This window comes from Ochotona princeps, chromosome X (genome assembly GCF_030435755.1).
Source record: "Ochotona princeps isolate mOchPri1 chromosome X, mOchPri1.hap1, whole genome shotgun sequence".
Classification (NCBI taxonomy): Eukaryota; Metazoa; Chordata; class Mammalia; order Lagomorpha; family Ochotonidae; genus Ochotona; species Ochotona princeps.
Genome location: NC_080865.1, coordinates 5,754,150 through 5,770,681, shown reverse-complemented (window position 1 = coordinate 5,770,681; position 16,532 = coordinate 5,754,150). Strand labels below are relative to the sequence as shown.

Below are 16,532 nucleotides of genomic sequence, written 5' to 3'. Positions count from 1 at the left end.
GTGGTGAAGAAGTCACAGACATGCAAGAGCTCAAACGGCAACTACAAAAAGTTGTTGAGGAGTTCTTGGACTTCCCCACCCTGAGCTGCCCATCTGATAACAGATCACACATTTTAAGAATACATGACAGCAACAGCTGCTGTGGCCAAGTGGGTTAAGTTGATGCTCAGGATGCCAGCATTGCATATCAGAGAACCAGTTCAAGTCCCAGCTGCTCCGCTTCTGATGCGGCTCTTCCTCACGCACCTGGGAAGGCCGCAAATGACGGTCCGAGTAACTGAGCCCCTGCCACTCACACAGGGGACTCAGATGGAGTTCCCGGCTCCTAGCTTCAGCCTACCTAACATCTGACTCTTGGGCCCATTTGTGGGAGTAAACCAGTGGCTGGCAGATCTCTTTCTGTCCCTTCCTTCATCCACTCTCATTTGACAAATCTTATTTTATTGGAAAGGCAGAGATGTACAGAAAAAAGGAGAGACAGAGAAAAAGATCTTCCATCTGCTGGTAACCCACCCCTCCCAAGTGGCCACAGTGGTCAGAGCTGAGCTGATCTGAAGCCAGGAGCCTCTTCCAGGTCTCCCACGAGGATGCAGGGTCCCAAGGCCCCAGGTCGTTCTCGACTGCTTTCCCAGGCCACAAGCAGGGAGCTGGAAGGGAAATAGAACAGCCAGGACACAATCCAGTCTCATATGGGATCCTGGCACTTGAAGATGGAAGAGTAGCTAATTGAGCCATTGTGCTGGGCCCAAAAATAAATCTCTTTCTTTTTTAAAGAGACAGAAATAGACACATACTGGCTACTAACATACATACATGTGGGTACTTCAAAAAGTTTGTACAAAAGGCTTATTAAACTCCACATGCAAATGCCAGCATCATTGGCCATAAGGCCTCTACCTCTCAAATAAAATAAATCATATTTTAAAATATAAGAATTCCTTCAGCCTGATTACATACATGTACATAATCAATACGAAATATCACACTTAACGATGACTAAGCACTCTAAGGATCAGAAATGAGATAAGGATACCTACTCTTAGTATTGCTAGTCAAGATTACTTGGAAATCCTAAACAGTGTGTAAGTCAAAAGATGGCACAGAGATGGTAAACAAAAAAATAAAGCTGTACCCAAACACAGACAACATCAAATCTGCCCCCAAAAAACCTCCTAGATCTAATAAGTGAGTTTAGAAAGCTCACAGAGTATAAAGTCAATACATAAAATGCAATCATATTCCTATACATTGAAATGAGCAAAGCAATAGTCTTTATATTGGTTACCTTAAATATAAAATAACATGTACATGGCTTACATGTTTAAAATTATGAGAGTTTTAGTTGTTGAAAGAAATCAAAGACCTCACTAGAGAGGCATACTATATTCATGGATTCAGACACTCAGCAAAAATCATCTATATACTTATTTAACATAATTCTAATCTAAACCCTAAGATTTCTGTTTTGGTATATATAAATAAGGCTGTTCTATAATTTGCATGGGAAGGCAATTGAACTTAAAAAAATAGTACTGAAAATGAATAAAATTAGAGGAGTCACTAGCCAATTTAAAGACTTATTATAAGGCTACAATAATCAAGAATGTGTGTTACTGTGAAAGGACACAGAGCAACTGAACAAGATAGTCCAGAAATAGCCTCACATGAATATGACTACCCGATTATTGACAAAAGTGAAAAGGGAAGTGAATGGATAAAAGTTTTCTCCATCAACTGTACAGATAATCAAGCATTCATATTCAAAGAGACAAATAAAAAACTAGTACATTGTACACTGATTAGCCCACAATGTGAAAGAAAGCAGGAAAAAATTAGGCAAAGAACTCTTGGATAAAACATCAAAAGCATGATCTATGAGATAAAACTAGATGAAAATCAAAAACTCTATTCTGTAATAGATGTTGTCAAAAGTACTGATAATAGGACTAGTGTTGGGGCACAGCACATTAAGCTACCACCAGAAACACCAGCATATCATATCAGAGCACCAGTTCGAGTCCCAGCTTTTACACTTCCAATCCATCTCTTTGCTAATGTGCCTGGGAAGGCAGCAGAAGATGGTCTAAGTACTTTATTCCCTGCCACTCACATGAGATACCCAGACAGAATTCTGGGCACCTGGCTTTGGTCTGGCCCAGTCCCGATTGTCACAGCCAATTAGCGAGTGATCCAGTGGATGACAGATCTTTCTCTGTCTCCCCCTCTTTCTGTGTAACTCTGCTTTTCTAATGAATGAAATAAATCTTAAAGAATTAATAGACGGGAAAATATTTTCACACCAGAAACCTGACAAAGACTTGTATACAAATATGTGAAGAATTATCCCAGCTCAACAGTGAATAAACAAGCAAAGACATTAAATGAAACAGGAAAAAGACTGCTCATGAAAAGACCATCCACCAAAGAGGATCTATGAACTGCTGAGCCAATCTGAGACCAAGAGCTTCTTCCAGGTCTCCTATACATGTGCAGTCCCAAGCACTTGGGCCATTCTTCCCTGCTTTCCCAGGCCACAAGCAGGGAGCTGGATGGGAAGCGGAGCAGGTGGGACATGAACCGGTGTCCATATGGGATGCTGGCTCTTGGAGGTGGAAGATTAGCCAATCAAAGCCATTGCACAGGGCCCAAGGGTAGGTTTTAAGTATCTATCACAAAGAAAGGAAAAGCATGTGAAGTAATGTGTATGTTAATCAGCTCAATTTAGCCATTCCGAAACATATGCATATTTCAAACTGATGTGTTGTATATAATATAGAGAGATTTTATTTGACAATTAAAAAAAAATACAGTGAGTACCAAGTACCAGAAAGGCATGGAGCAGTTCCTCTGGAAAACGGCTTGGCAAGGTTCATAAGAATTTGCACACGCACTCACCGTGTTACCAGAAATCCCACCTCTGGGTACTTACGCTAGGGAAATGAATAATTATGTTAGTACCAATACTTGTCCATAAATGTTATATCAGCTCTACTCACAAGCACCAAAAACTGGAGTCAGTCTCACTATCCCGTGAAATTTATGGTGTATCCACAGAATGAATGTTATTCAGTAAGAAATGAATCATCCGAATGTCAATATTTAAGAAGTTAGAAAAATCCCAAGGCATTATGTGAATGAAAGAAGCTGTTCTCAAGAAATGGCCTACTATTGAATTACATTCATACGAATTTTCTCTAGAAGGCATAACTACTGCGACAGAGAGCAAACATGACTTACCAGGAACCAGGGATAGGCTTGGTGTTATTACAGAGGCATAACATGAGAAATTTGGGGACGTACTTCAACAGAAGTTTATGTTTCTCTTGTATATTAAAAAGAAAAGTGAAAAATCCACTGTTGTAAGTATAAATCAAATTGTTATAAATAAAACTGTTATTTTTCGAAAAGTTAGTTTCATTTTAAGAGGATAAATTACCAGCTGAGTTTTTTCTCCACAATTAACAATGAAATTTTGACTGTGATTTGTTTGAAGGGTAAGAGAGGAGAGAGATTTCCCATCCTCTGGCTCACTTCCCAAATGCCTTTGCCAGCTGGAGCTGGGCCAGGCTGAAGCTGGAGACTGGCAGTCAGCCCAGGTTCCCCATGTGGGTGCCAAGGACTCAGCTATCAGCTGTTAACTGGATGGGAAGCAGAGTTGGAGGAGTGGCAACAGCAGCAGGCAATCCCATAGGGGATGTGGCTGTCCCAAGAGCAGTCTGAACTACTGTGTCAAATGCCTGCCCCATTCTTGTTTTATGCAGACTCACTAGGGGCCGTTTTCATCGCCCACTATCAAATCCACCAAGGGAGGTCTGCTTTACCTTAGCATACACATATACATACAAACAAAAACAAACAAAACTGGGAGAGGAGTCAGCAGGCTTTCTGCCCAGTGAGATTTTAAGTGATTTCCCCATGTTCCAAATTTCCCAGACTGGATGTTCATCATTCTAGTACAAAATAGGACTCTCTCAATTGAGGCCTAGTGATATTTTCGGAGAGCCCAGGAAACGCTGAGGGTGTAACCTGTAAGCCTGTCCGGGACAAGCAGCTGGGAGGAGAGAGGCTGGCTGTCCCAGTTTTGAGAAAGGGGAACGCTGGCTCACCTGAGACTGCTTGAAAACATCCTTCCCAACCACATCGAGGTTTGAGGGGTCCTTGATGGAACTCACATACTCGGAAACAGCCTTGATCACCACATCGCAGGGAGGGAGAACCAGCTGGTGAGCTCGAACCTAGAACAGGCAAGACAAGGAAGGGGCATTGATATGCAAGATGGATAACTGAGGAAAAGCGTAAGGCGGATGACATGAGGACTGCAAAGCGAGTCAATCCATTGACCCACAGGAGTAAAACTATTTTTATTTTGAAAAATAGTTCCCCTCTCTTATTCTCAGTGTAGGTACACTTTCAAGAGACCGAACAGTTGTAGATATAAAAACACAGTCTCCATAATCCTCCTATAGCGATAACTACTACCTTATGCTGTCATCTTCATTTATCACCTAAGACATTTTGACTGCTTCCAGCATTTGTGCTTTGAAAAGCAACATTGTGGGGCTGCCATTGTAGGATAGGGGTAAAAGCTACCACCTATAAAAGCGTCCTGTATGGGCACTGGTGTTTAGTCCTGGTTTTTCTAGTTCCAAGTTAATACAGCTGGGGGAAAGTAGCAGATGGCCCCAGTGCTAGAGTCCTGCACCTACATGGGAGACTAGGGTGCAGCTCCTGGCTCCTGGCTCTGCTATGGCCCAGCCCTGGCTGTCTCAGCCACTTGGAGCACGAATCCACAGATGGAAGATCCATCTCTTGCTCTTTCTCTCTCTCTGCTTTTCTTTCTTTCAAACAACTGTCTAAAAAAATAATGTTGCCACGTGCAGAACGTGCTTGAAGCAACATCATAAAGGTGGGGTTTTTTTAAGAGTCCATCAGGAAAATGGAATGCCTATTAAGACATTATCAAGGTCTTTCATGTTTATGGAAGATAGTACCCAGGTGTTTTAGTGATGCATACACAAGGACATAGCAATGAAGTGCCTTGAAATACGCTGTGTGCCTTGAATCACATTAGCAATGATAACAATGAAACCCAGAAAATGTGGCAGCAGCCTGCCAGCCGTCAAATCTGGGAGATGGCACAATGCTGACTCACTAGGCTATAAGGCCCCTTTCCCTGCTCGTATGACACTTGCAATTTTAAGGAGAAAAAAAAATGTTACTGCTCTGGTGAAACGCGAGTGTAGCTTGCTGCCCACGTTCCAGTCAGTTAATTGCAAGCTCCCGTGAATTGTCATGATTGAGTCATAGGCATAAACAACTTCAATCATTTCTACAGAAACGGCTTTGCTAAAAGGCCATTATCATTCAATCTGTTCAAAAATGTTTGCTGCCTACTCTGAGCACTGTCCCAGGTCCCAGGGACACAGCAGTGACCAAGACAGCAAAGGCCCGTCCTTGTAGGCCGGGATGGGCTGAAAGGGGTCAAAAGAGGGAAATCCGTAGGAACACACAGTGTGCTCCAGGTAGCTCAGTGCTATGGCGAACAGGTGAGCGGGCAAGGAGCTGGGCGGTGCCATGCACGCCTGTGTGTGTATGTGCACGTGCACCCGTGTGCCCTTTCAGGGCAGGAAGTGGAAGGCCTCCCTGAGCAAATGACGTCTGTGCAAACCTTTGGAAAGGCGAAGCGAGCTGGACGGGAGGCAAAAGCATTGCTAAGTGGAAGGCCTGCTGAGTGTCAAGTTCCTAAGAGCAAGGGCGAAGATGAGACAGAGCACCAGGCCCACGGGCTGAGCCTCCTCGGCCGAGGCCCTGGGGCATGACGCAGCGACACTGGAGGATTTCAGACAGAGGTGACAGGGTATGAGTCAGTTTTTCTTTCTTTTCTTTTCTTTTTTTGGGGGGGAAGCCTTACACTGCTGATACATTGAGAAAATATATGAAGAGACGTGAACAGAGGAAGCACAAAATGAACTGCTAACAAACTATTATAATAATCCAAGCAAGTGGGGCTGGAGTTGTGGCGTAGCGCGTTAAGCTCATGATGTTGGCATCTCCTATAGGAATTCTGGTTTGAGCCCAGGCTGCCTGGCTGGCAGTGAGGCCAGAAAGGCACCCCTGCCACACACATGGGAGACTTGGCTGTTATGGTCATTTAGGCACTCACTCAGCGGAAGGAAGCTCTAATTAATTAATTAATTAAAATCTTAACAAAAATCATGGTGGTTTGCCCAAAGTAGTGGTGGAGACAGAACAGAAGATCTCTCGTTTTCAAGTAACTAAGTAAGTAAGTAAATGAAATCTTAACAACAACAAAAAGTCATGGCGGGTTGCCAAGGGTAGCTGTGTGGAAAATGATGAGCAACAGATACAGTTTGCAAGAAGGGGGAACCATGACGGCAAACATCTCCCCCCGGCGCCAGCAATGTGAGCAGCCATATGCCAGGGCAAGCCACCTTCACAAGCACCAAGGAAGCCAAGCACAGCGCCTCCTTGCGTTCCAATCATACGCAACGTCTTAGGGAAGAAAGCAACCAAGGAAAGCATTGGCTGTGCTAATGTTGCCCCCAGCTGTAAAGAACACAACGTGGACACACACTCCTGCTTGGGAAAAGGAGAGCGGACTGAATGCCAGTGTCAGGCCCACTGTGAAAAAATTGCCTAGGTCAGAGTTCTCTTGTACTACTCCGCCTTCCCACCCCAGACCCAACCCCAGACTTTTGTCTGAGGGAACCACTGTAAGTTAGGCGCCTCCCACCCCCCCCCCACCCCCGCCATCTCCTGCAGAAAGTCAAAGTGCAATTGTGCGGAGACGCCACAAGAGGGAGCTCAGGATCGCGCCAGGGAGCGCAAAGACCAGCCTACACCTGCAGCTCACCAAGCCTCTCTAGCCTGGGAAGACATATTAGTTGTTTTGGTGTGTAGCATGAGCTTCTGGCAGCCCTGGTGTGTCCCTAATATTTGCACAGGGCCTGGTAACTGTGAGACTCAGGTGAGATCCACCTAGGGCCTGCCTGCATAGCTGACGGGCGGCCCATACCACACGCCTGGCAATCTCAGGGAATGCCGCAAGGAATCACAGAGCTGTTTGGGGACCTAGTACCAGGCTGAAGAAATCCAGCCTGGAACACATCCTAACAGTGCCTATCCCCAGGACCTCCGCCTATGTTGATGCACGGCTCCAGGTGGGCACTCCTACACTCTAGCGCTCATTAGCTGTTGGCTAATGTGACCCTTGTGCCTAACTGCCTGACCCCATGCTGTACTGGTCTTGGTGGGCTCCAGATGTGGTACAGAATCATGACATTGGTGCATGGAGGACAAGGAATCTGAGACTACCATAGGCAAAAGGGAGAGGCTTAAAGGGACAGGCTACTTGTTTGCAGGTGCTTCCCAGTAATATTGAATGACACAGCAACTGCAGATTACAGATACAAGGGCATCTGGGGAGCAGTGTAGAAATGAGTCAGTAAGAACATTCTAGCAGTGTTATGGAGTAGACTGTGACTTCAGTTGCAATCTAGTACAGAAATAGAGAGACATCCATAGGCTCACAGAAAAGCATCAGACCGCTTAGATTTCTAGAAGGATGGCCCCAGATGAATCTAGATAACTAAAAACTAATCCTTCAACATGCAGTGGAGTCACACACCAACAAGCAGCCAGGGCTCCCAGGGAACGCTGAGCTCATCAAAAGATAAAGTTGCCAGAGAGCAACCATCCAGCAACCGCCATTTACAAACACTTAAACATGTCAAGAGAACACAGAAAAATAATTCGATGTTCCAACAGAGATTCAACCAAAATGGAATTAAAATAGAAATTCGTCAATTGAAAAGTTTATCGTGCGAAATGAGAAATGTGATACTGTACTGAGGCAAAAAAAATGCCAGTCAAAAATACTGTCCCTAGGGACTGGTATTGTGGCCTAATGGGTGACTCCACAGCCCGTGACAGTGGCATCCCACACGGGCTGCTCCATTTGCAATCCAGCTCTGCTTCAGCCTGGCTCAGCCCAGGCCATTGCGGCCACTTAGAGAATAAAGCAGGAAACCAAAGAGTGTGTGTGTGTGTGTGTGTGTGTGTGTGTGTTTCTGCCTCTGTAACTCTTTCAAATAAAAAAAAAAATACTGTCTCCAGCAATACTATCTTTCACATGTGTGGAAGACACAAAGAGATTCCCAGACAAATGTTCAAAAATTTATCACCACCAGATAAATGCTACATAAGAAATGCTAAAAGGAATTCTTCAAACTGGGAGAAGGTTTTAATAAATAAGTAGAAAATATCAGCGGGCAGAAAACTCACTGGTAAGAGAAGCTTTACTCTAACATTGTAAATGTGCTGTTTATTTTTACTATGAAGATCAAAAACTTTATAATCACTATATTAAAATCTTAAGGCAATATTAAAATAAGTGTACTGTCAAAAATTCAAAATGTGGGGAGGAACAGAAAAGCATAAAGTTCCTTATTATTACTATTTCTTATTTCTTTGCTTACATCTAAGATGGCCTGTGATAGCTAAAAGAATTTTGCTATAAATCTCATGGATGGAAACCACAAAGCAAGAAGCTATAACAGTTATAAAAGAAATGAATCAAAGTACACCACTAGAGAAAACCACTTAACCACAAGTGAAGCTGTGGTTAGAAGGGCAGAGAGAGGAACTACAATAAAAATACAATGAAGTATCAACATGACAGTAGTAAGATCTTACCCAAGAACAATTACCTTAAATGTCAATGGCCTACATTTTCCAATTAAAAGACAGAGAATGACTGAATGGATTTTTTAAAGTACCCAATTGTATGTATACTGCTGCAAAGAACTGATTTCACCTCTGCAGACACATAGTCCAAAGATGAAAAGATGGAAGAGGATGTTCCATAGAAATGGAACCCCCAAAAAAGCAGGCACAGCCATACCTATATCAGATAAAATAGATTGGAAACCAGGAGCAAGAGAATTGGAAGGTCTTTATATAAAGGATTCAATCCCTATGAGGAAATAACACTGATAAACTGTATGTACTCAATACTGGAGCACCCAGTACATAAAACAAATATATGTGTGTGTATAATACATACGTGTATGCATATGTATTTTATATGTATTTGTATATATATAATCATCTATTCATTTGAAAGTCAGGAGTTACAAAGAGAGGGAAGGACAGAGAAAGAAGTTGAGCAGCTAGGAGTTGAGCCAGCACATGGGAATGCTGGAATTTGCAAGTAGTGGCTTAAAGCCACTATGCCAAAATGCCAACTCCCATAAAGCAAATATTAATAGAACTAAAAGCAGAGATGACACAATACCAGATATTATAACATTATAATATACTTTATTATTATATAGTATATAATCTTTTTACTATATAGTATGTGATCTTATTGTATCATAATAATATATTATATAATAATTATAAAGATATCATAATACTGCAACACTAGAGAACTTTAACATTCCACTTTTAGAAATGGATACCGCATCCAGATAGAAAATCATAAAAGAGGAAGAGCTAGATTGCAGTCTTCATCCCTGGGCCCAGCAGACATCTACGGGGCTTTCCACCCAACGTCAGCAGACTCCCCACCTGTCTCAGCAGCACAGGGAAAATCTTCCAGCATAGATCATATGACAGGCGACAAAGCATGTCTCAACAAATTTAAAAGCACAGAATCATACCAAATAGCTTTTAGGACCACAATGCAACAAAACTGGAAGTCACTACCAAGAGAAACATTGGAAACTACACAACCACATGGTAGTTAAACAACTTAATCTTGAACAGTCAATGGATGAAGAAGGAAATGAAAACATTTCTTAAAATAAATGAAACCAGAAATATAACATACCAAAACTTACAGGTACCACAAAAGTACAAGAGGGAATTTTATGCACATCAATGCCTGCATCTCAAAATAATAGAAAATTGGGAACAAATCAAACCCCAAACTGGTAGAAGTAAAAAGCTAATAAAACTCAGAACACAAAGAAAGGACTCCAGGACTTGAGCCAAGCACAGTACAAAAGAAAATCAATGAAATAAAAAGCTTGTTCATTGAACAAAGAAAAGTGATCAACTCTCAGCTAGACAAACCAAGAAAAACTCCTCATACATAGAACCAGAGTTGAAAATGGAAAGATTGTGACATTGCACAACTACGAAGGATCGCTGAGAGTACTTCGAACAATTATACAGCAACACATTCAAGTGCTTAGAAGATTATGACAAGTTCTTGGGCATACCTACCTTACTAAGAAGGACCCTTGAGGAAACAAAACATCTAAGCAGATCAGTTATGAGTAGTGAGATGGAATAAACAATAATAATAATAATAATAAAAAAACATGTCCTGCCAAAGAAAAGCCCAGGACTAGTAGACCTCGCTGCTGCATGCTATAAAATGTCCTTTTTTGCTATTTTTCACATTTTTAGATACTTTTTAACAGATTCAATGTCATTTGTAGATACAATTCTAAGAACATAATGACATCTCCTCCCTCCCACCCTCTTTCCTTCTTTCTTTCTCACGGTCTGACATTTTAGCTGTTGACATAACATAGTACAAATTTGTATAAATTTCCATTACAATAAGACGGCTTAATACTCCACCAAAACCGATGCTTAACAAGTCAAAAACAAAACAACAACAACAACAAAAATCTTCATTTAAGGAGAATACAGACAACAGCTATGAATGGTAATTGAATAGAAAAATGACAGAGAAAAAAGGAGACAGAGAGATCTTCTAATTGCTGTCTCACTCCCCAGATGACCACAATGGCTGGAACCAGGAACTTCATTCCGGGCTCTCACATGAGTGCAGGGGCTCAAGGATTTGAGCCATCCTCTGCCTGGGGAGAAGCTAGGACTTGAACTGGTGCCCTTATGCGATGCCAGCACTGCAAGCAGAGGCTTAGACTGCTGCACAACAGCACTGGACCCTGTTACAAAACTTTTAGAGTTAACACCAGGCCAGGTAGCCTAGTGGCTAAAGCCCTCGTCTTGCACACGCTGGGATCCAATATGGGCGCTGGTTCTAATCCTGGCAGCCTCGCTTCCCATCCAGCTCCCTGCTTGTGGCCTGGGAAAGCAGTCAAGGATGGGCCAAAAGTCTTGGAACCCTACACCTGCCTGGAAGACCCTGAACAAGCTCCTGGCTCCTGGCTTTGGATCAGCTGAGCTCTGGCCACTGGGGCCACTTGGGGAGTGAATCAGCGAACAGAAGATCTTCCTCTCAGTCTCTCCTCCTCTCTGTGTGTCTGACTTTCAAATAAAGACAAACAAATAAATTAATCTTAAAAAAAAAAAAAAGAGTTAAGGTGGGAGAGTCCCAGGAGAGTTCGATCTCAGGGCTTTAGTGGATAGACCTACCGGCAAGCATGGTGCCTTCCAGGAGGACCTGGGCCAGGTCAGGCTCAATACTTGAGGTTCTGGCCCCAGCCACCACTGCCAAGCAGTGGACGAATCCTGGGCTTGTGGGCATCACCTGTTGGCCACCCAGTAATGAGTTCTGGGGACCTAGGGGAGTGGAATTGCTGCCTTGGGACATCCATGGATAAGGCCACTGTACGTGCAGGTGAGGAATGAATCCTAAGGGACTCCCAACAACAGGCAACTGTACTTGCAAGTAAGCAAGGGGACTGAGACCTGGTGGTTTGGCGGGGAGAAACCTGAATATCTTTATGGGTCAGACTCACATAGCAGCCCATAAGGGAGTCCTGGGTTACGTTTGTTTGCATGGAACATTATTGACCACATGCCAGTGCACATGCAAGCTATGGCTGGGGACCTTTCTGGCAGGCCTAGATTGCAGTACCTGACAGTGAGTGTTGGATCAGGGGATGGGTCACATTAGACAGGGTCATGACACTAACCATAACACGGGAGAACCAGGTATGGGGTAGATTCTATGGCGGATAACTGGGCCCAACCCTGTGGAAACACAAGTCCCACTGATTAGCTTAAGATTTGGGGTGGGAATGGGCTGAGTTAGGTGTGACCATGGAACCTGCCATCACTCACGGGCACAGGGACAGAGAATAGGCTGGGCAGGTCTAGGCTGCAGCACACGCATATGCATCCTAAAACAGGGTGTGGTGCGGGCCTGACCATAACATTCACCAGCTCATACAAGCCAAGGTGGAGGGACAGGCTACGCCAGACAAGGGTCTAGCACCACTGGCATGCATGAGATTTGGGTCTGGGAATGGGCCAATTGGGGGAAGTTGGAAAACTCCCCTAGGAGTCGTAGCTTCCACAGGTGAGCACATGGTCCAGGATTGGGGATCAGGCAGGCTGGGCAAGGCAGCTCCAACTGTTGGCAAATGTGTGGCTTGGTTTTGGAAGGGGTCAGACCAGGCAGGGCTGAGCAAACCTTAGTTTACTGGCAAGAGCAGAAACCAGACTGGAGTGCAGGTCATGCCAGGTTAGGCTGTCATACCTACCATTTTGCATGAGCCAGGGATGGGAGCAGACTGAGCAGGGCCAGGTTCCAGCACCCACCAGCAAGAGTTGGGATTGTGGGCAGGCTGGGTCAGGCCTGCCTGTAACATCCAAAGGCAAGGGCCAAGACAGGGAAGGGACTATGACAAGCTGGGTCAGAGCAACCACTGGGACACATAGTATCAATGGCTGGGATCAGGACTGGTTGCGGAGCAAACGAGACACCCCTGCTGGGTTGTGGTTACCACTGGTGAGTGCACAGGCCTGAGTGGGGGCTGCAGTCTGGACTGGACATGGCTGCAGTGCCCCTTGGCACAAGTGTGGACTGGGTCGGGGGTGTGCAAGACCGGGCTAGACTCTAGCACCCACTGCTGCTTGTGAGAACCAGGGTAGGTGTAGGATGGGCTGGGCTAGGTCTCTGCCTCTATTGAGCCATGTGTGAGCTGTGTTGAGATGTGGTCCAGGCTTGGCTGGGCTGTAACACCCAAAAGTAAAAACCAGAATGAGTGGAAGTCAGTCAGGAAAGGTCTCTGTTCTCGCAAGGACAGGAGGTGGACTAAACAGGGCTGGCCCAAGGACCCACCAGTATGAGCAAGATCTGGCACTGGGAGAGGGTCTGATGGAGGAGCCTGGGCAACTCCTCTGGCAGGACACAGTCCCTGCAGGTGAGTGCAAGAACCACAATAGGGAGCAGCCCAGACCAAGCCAGGGAAAGGTACCCACCGGCATACATTTGGCATGGGTCGGGGACAAACTAGTCTGGCCAAGTTCATATCATCAGCTGGTGAATCTTATCACCTGGGTTGGGTCACAACACAAGCCAGTTCACATGAGGGCCAGGACTGGGGCGGCTGGGCTTGGCTAGGCTGGAGCCCTCACCACTGAGCTGGAATTGGGTGTGGGCTGGGCCTGGCCAGGCTACAGCACCCACTGGCAAATGTTGAGTTGAGGCGGGCCATGCCAGACTGGGCAACACCACCCAACCAGCACATGTGAGACCCAGTTGGGGAGGAGGCTAATCCAGTGGGGGGGATGCATGGGGCTCCCCTGTTGGGTCACTACTTCCACTGGTGAACGTGAGAGCTGTGATGGGGGCAGACCAGGCCAGGCAGGGCAGTAACACATGTTGGCTTCATGTGAGTTGCTTGCTGCATCATCAGCTGGCAGATGCTGGCACAGGATACTAATTCTGTCAAGTTGAACTGCAATACCACCTGGAAAGTGCAAGATCCTGGAGTGAGAGTGGGCCCAGTAGGGCAACAGTGGGCACCTCCCTCTTGAGTTGCCACTCTGACTGGTGAGCATGAGAACTAGGACTGGAGCAGGCGTGGCTAGACAGAGTGGCACCTGCCAGCATGTGTGTGGGCTGGATAGTGGGGCTGGTTGGATGAACTAGGATTCAATGCCCATTGACATGTATGAGAACTGAATGGGATGTGGGACAGACTGGACAAGTCTGCTGTACATACTGGCAAGCATGGGAACCAGGGCAGGGGTGGACCTGGTGGGGGCTATTACGGGTTGCTCCTACTAGGCCGTAGCTCCCAGTGGTTTGCATAAGGGCCAAGTGTGTGGTGGGCAGGATTGGGGTTGGCTGCAACAGACCCTGGTGTGTGTAGAGGGATGGAGACACAACTGATCCAGCAATTACAACTACCAGCATGTGCATGAGCTGATTGGGGCGATGCAATGAACTGTGTCGGACCCTGTATTGGCGAGCACTCATAAAAATCAGGTCTGGGATCACCTCAGATGAAGTTTCATTGGGGATCGCCCCAACTGACTCACTGAACTCCAACCATGGAAAGAACTGAAGGTTCCACGGTCTGACTGTGGAATGCATGTGTCAGAGCTAGGCCGCCTCAGTGGCTCAGATGGAGCAGTGGACAGCATGTCCAGGTGCACATGAAGGATAGGGCAGTAATTTGGAGCCTGTAGAGGACACCTGGTACCATAAGAGAGGACAGAGGACTGAATAAATGGATCAACTACCCCAGCCAAGTGTTGGCAGTGAATACCTGGGCAAACGAAGACTCTAAGGTGGACTATGTCAGCCAGTGGATTCTGGAGAGGTTTCATCGTGCTTGGAGTAGCAAAACTGGCAGTAATTCAGAACTGTTGAAATATCAAAATCACCTGAGCAGAACCTCAGAGCATGCCCTACAACAGGGACCCTGAGATGGCATTTGGTGACTGTCCTCCATCCCAGGGTATGGAGGCTGGGGGTGGCTTATGCCCTTATCTCCCCCTTCCCCCATATACAGGAAGGAAAAGAGAATGTGGGAATAATGGTCTCACCCACCCCACTGTAGCCCTTGAACCTTTGCCCCCTAATGAACTATATAAAAATCATCAACAATAAAAATAATTATCTAAAAAAAGTTAACACCAATTTTTTTATATTATTTCAAAAAAAATGAAGAGGGAATTCTTCCAAATTCATTCTATGATGTCAGCATTACATGAATATCAAAATCACACAACCATACAACAAAAAAGTGAAAGTTGGATCCAACATTGCGGCATATTGGGTTAAGTTTCTGCCTGCAATGCCAACATTCCATAAAGGCGATTACTCAAGTCTTGGTTGCTCTATCCCAAACCAGTTCCACGTTAATGGCCTGGAAAAACAGTAGAGGATGGCCCAAAGCCTTGGGACCCTTCATCCATGTGGGACACTTGGCTCCTGGCTTCAAACCAGCCTAGCTCTGGCCACTGTGGCCATTTGGGAAGTGACCCGGTGAATGGAAAATTTCTCTCTCTCTGTTCCTCCCTTCTTCCTTCCCTCTCTGCAGTTCTTTCAAATAGACAGATAGATACCTCTTTTAAAGAAAAAAGCTACAGGCTAAGATCCTTGATGAACATGGATGCAAAGCTACTAGCAACTCAAATCCAACAGCACATTGTATTCAACATTGATCATATGGGATGCATTATAGGGGTATAATGAGGCTTCAAGACATGTAAATCAATAAATATATCACACCAACAGAATGAGGGATGTCATATGATCATCTCAGTAACTGCAGAAAAGACACTGAAAAAAATCTACATTCATTAATGATTAAAATTTTGACCACATTAGATAAAAAAAATACCTCAACTTAATAAAGGCCATACATAAGATAAGATCAGGAACAAGGGAAGGATGACTGCTTTCACCCCTTTGATCCAACACAGTCTTACAGCAGTTAGGCAAGAGGTGTCCAAACTGCAGAGGGATAAATCAAACTCTCTCGGGCCCGGCGGCGTGGCCTAGCGGCTAAAGTCCTCGCCTTGAACGCCCCGGGATCCCATATGGGCACTGGTTCTAATCCCGGCAGCTCCACTTCCCATCCAGCTCCCTGCACCTGTGTGGGGAGCTGGACGAGGACGGCCCAAAACTTTGGGACCCTGCACCCTCGTGGGAGACCCGGAAGAGGTTCCTGGTTCCTGGTTCCTGGTTCCCGGCATCGGATCTGCGCGCTCCGGCCCGTTGCGGCTCACTTGGCGAGTGAATCATCGGACAGAAGATCTTCCTCTCTGTCTCTCCTCCTCTCTGTGTATCTGACTTTGTAATAAATTAATAAAATCTTTAAAAAAAAAATCAAACTCTCTCTGTTCGTAGATGATGTGATCTGACATAAACAGCCCGAAAACTCCACCAAAAGGCTATCCAAACTGATAAACTGAACAACGTTTAAGAATACAAAAGCAGGGGCCCTGCACAGTGGCCTAGCATCTAAAGTCCTCGCCTTGAAAGCCCCGGGATCCCATATGGGCGCCGGTTCTAATCCTGGCAGCTCCACTTCCCATCCAGCTCCCTGCTTGTGGCCTGGGAAAGCAGTTCAGGACGGCCCAATGCACTGGGACCCTGCACCCGCGTGGGAGACCTGGAGGAAGCTCCTGGTTCCCGGCTTTGGATCGGCGCAGCACCGGCCCGTTGCGTCTCACTTGGGGAATGAATCATCAGACGGAAGATCTTCCTCTCTGTGTCTCCTCCTCTCTGTATATCTGACTGTAATAAAAATAAATAAATCTTAAAAAAAAATACAAAAGCAAGGTAAAAAATCAGTAGCAGTATTTTGAACCATCTAAAAAAG

The 16,532-nt window shown here is 45.3% G+C and overlaps 1 protein-coding gene across 2 annotated transcripts in view; it reads right to left on the bottom strand.

The window, feature by feature from the left end:
- FAM120C (family with sequence similarity 120 member C) overlaps positions 1 to 16,532 on the bottom strand; it is a 109,888-nt gene that overhangs the window by 52,377 nt on the left and 40,979 nt on the right. For both annotated transcript variants that reach the window (XM_004598304.4, XM_058658436.1), the window contains exon 4: positions 4,107 to 4,235. In XM_004598304.4, coding sequence (XP_004598361.2) covers positions 4,107 to 4,235 — 129 coding nt within the window. The remainder of the gene's footprint in view (positions 1 to 4,106; positions 4,236 to 16,532) is intronic.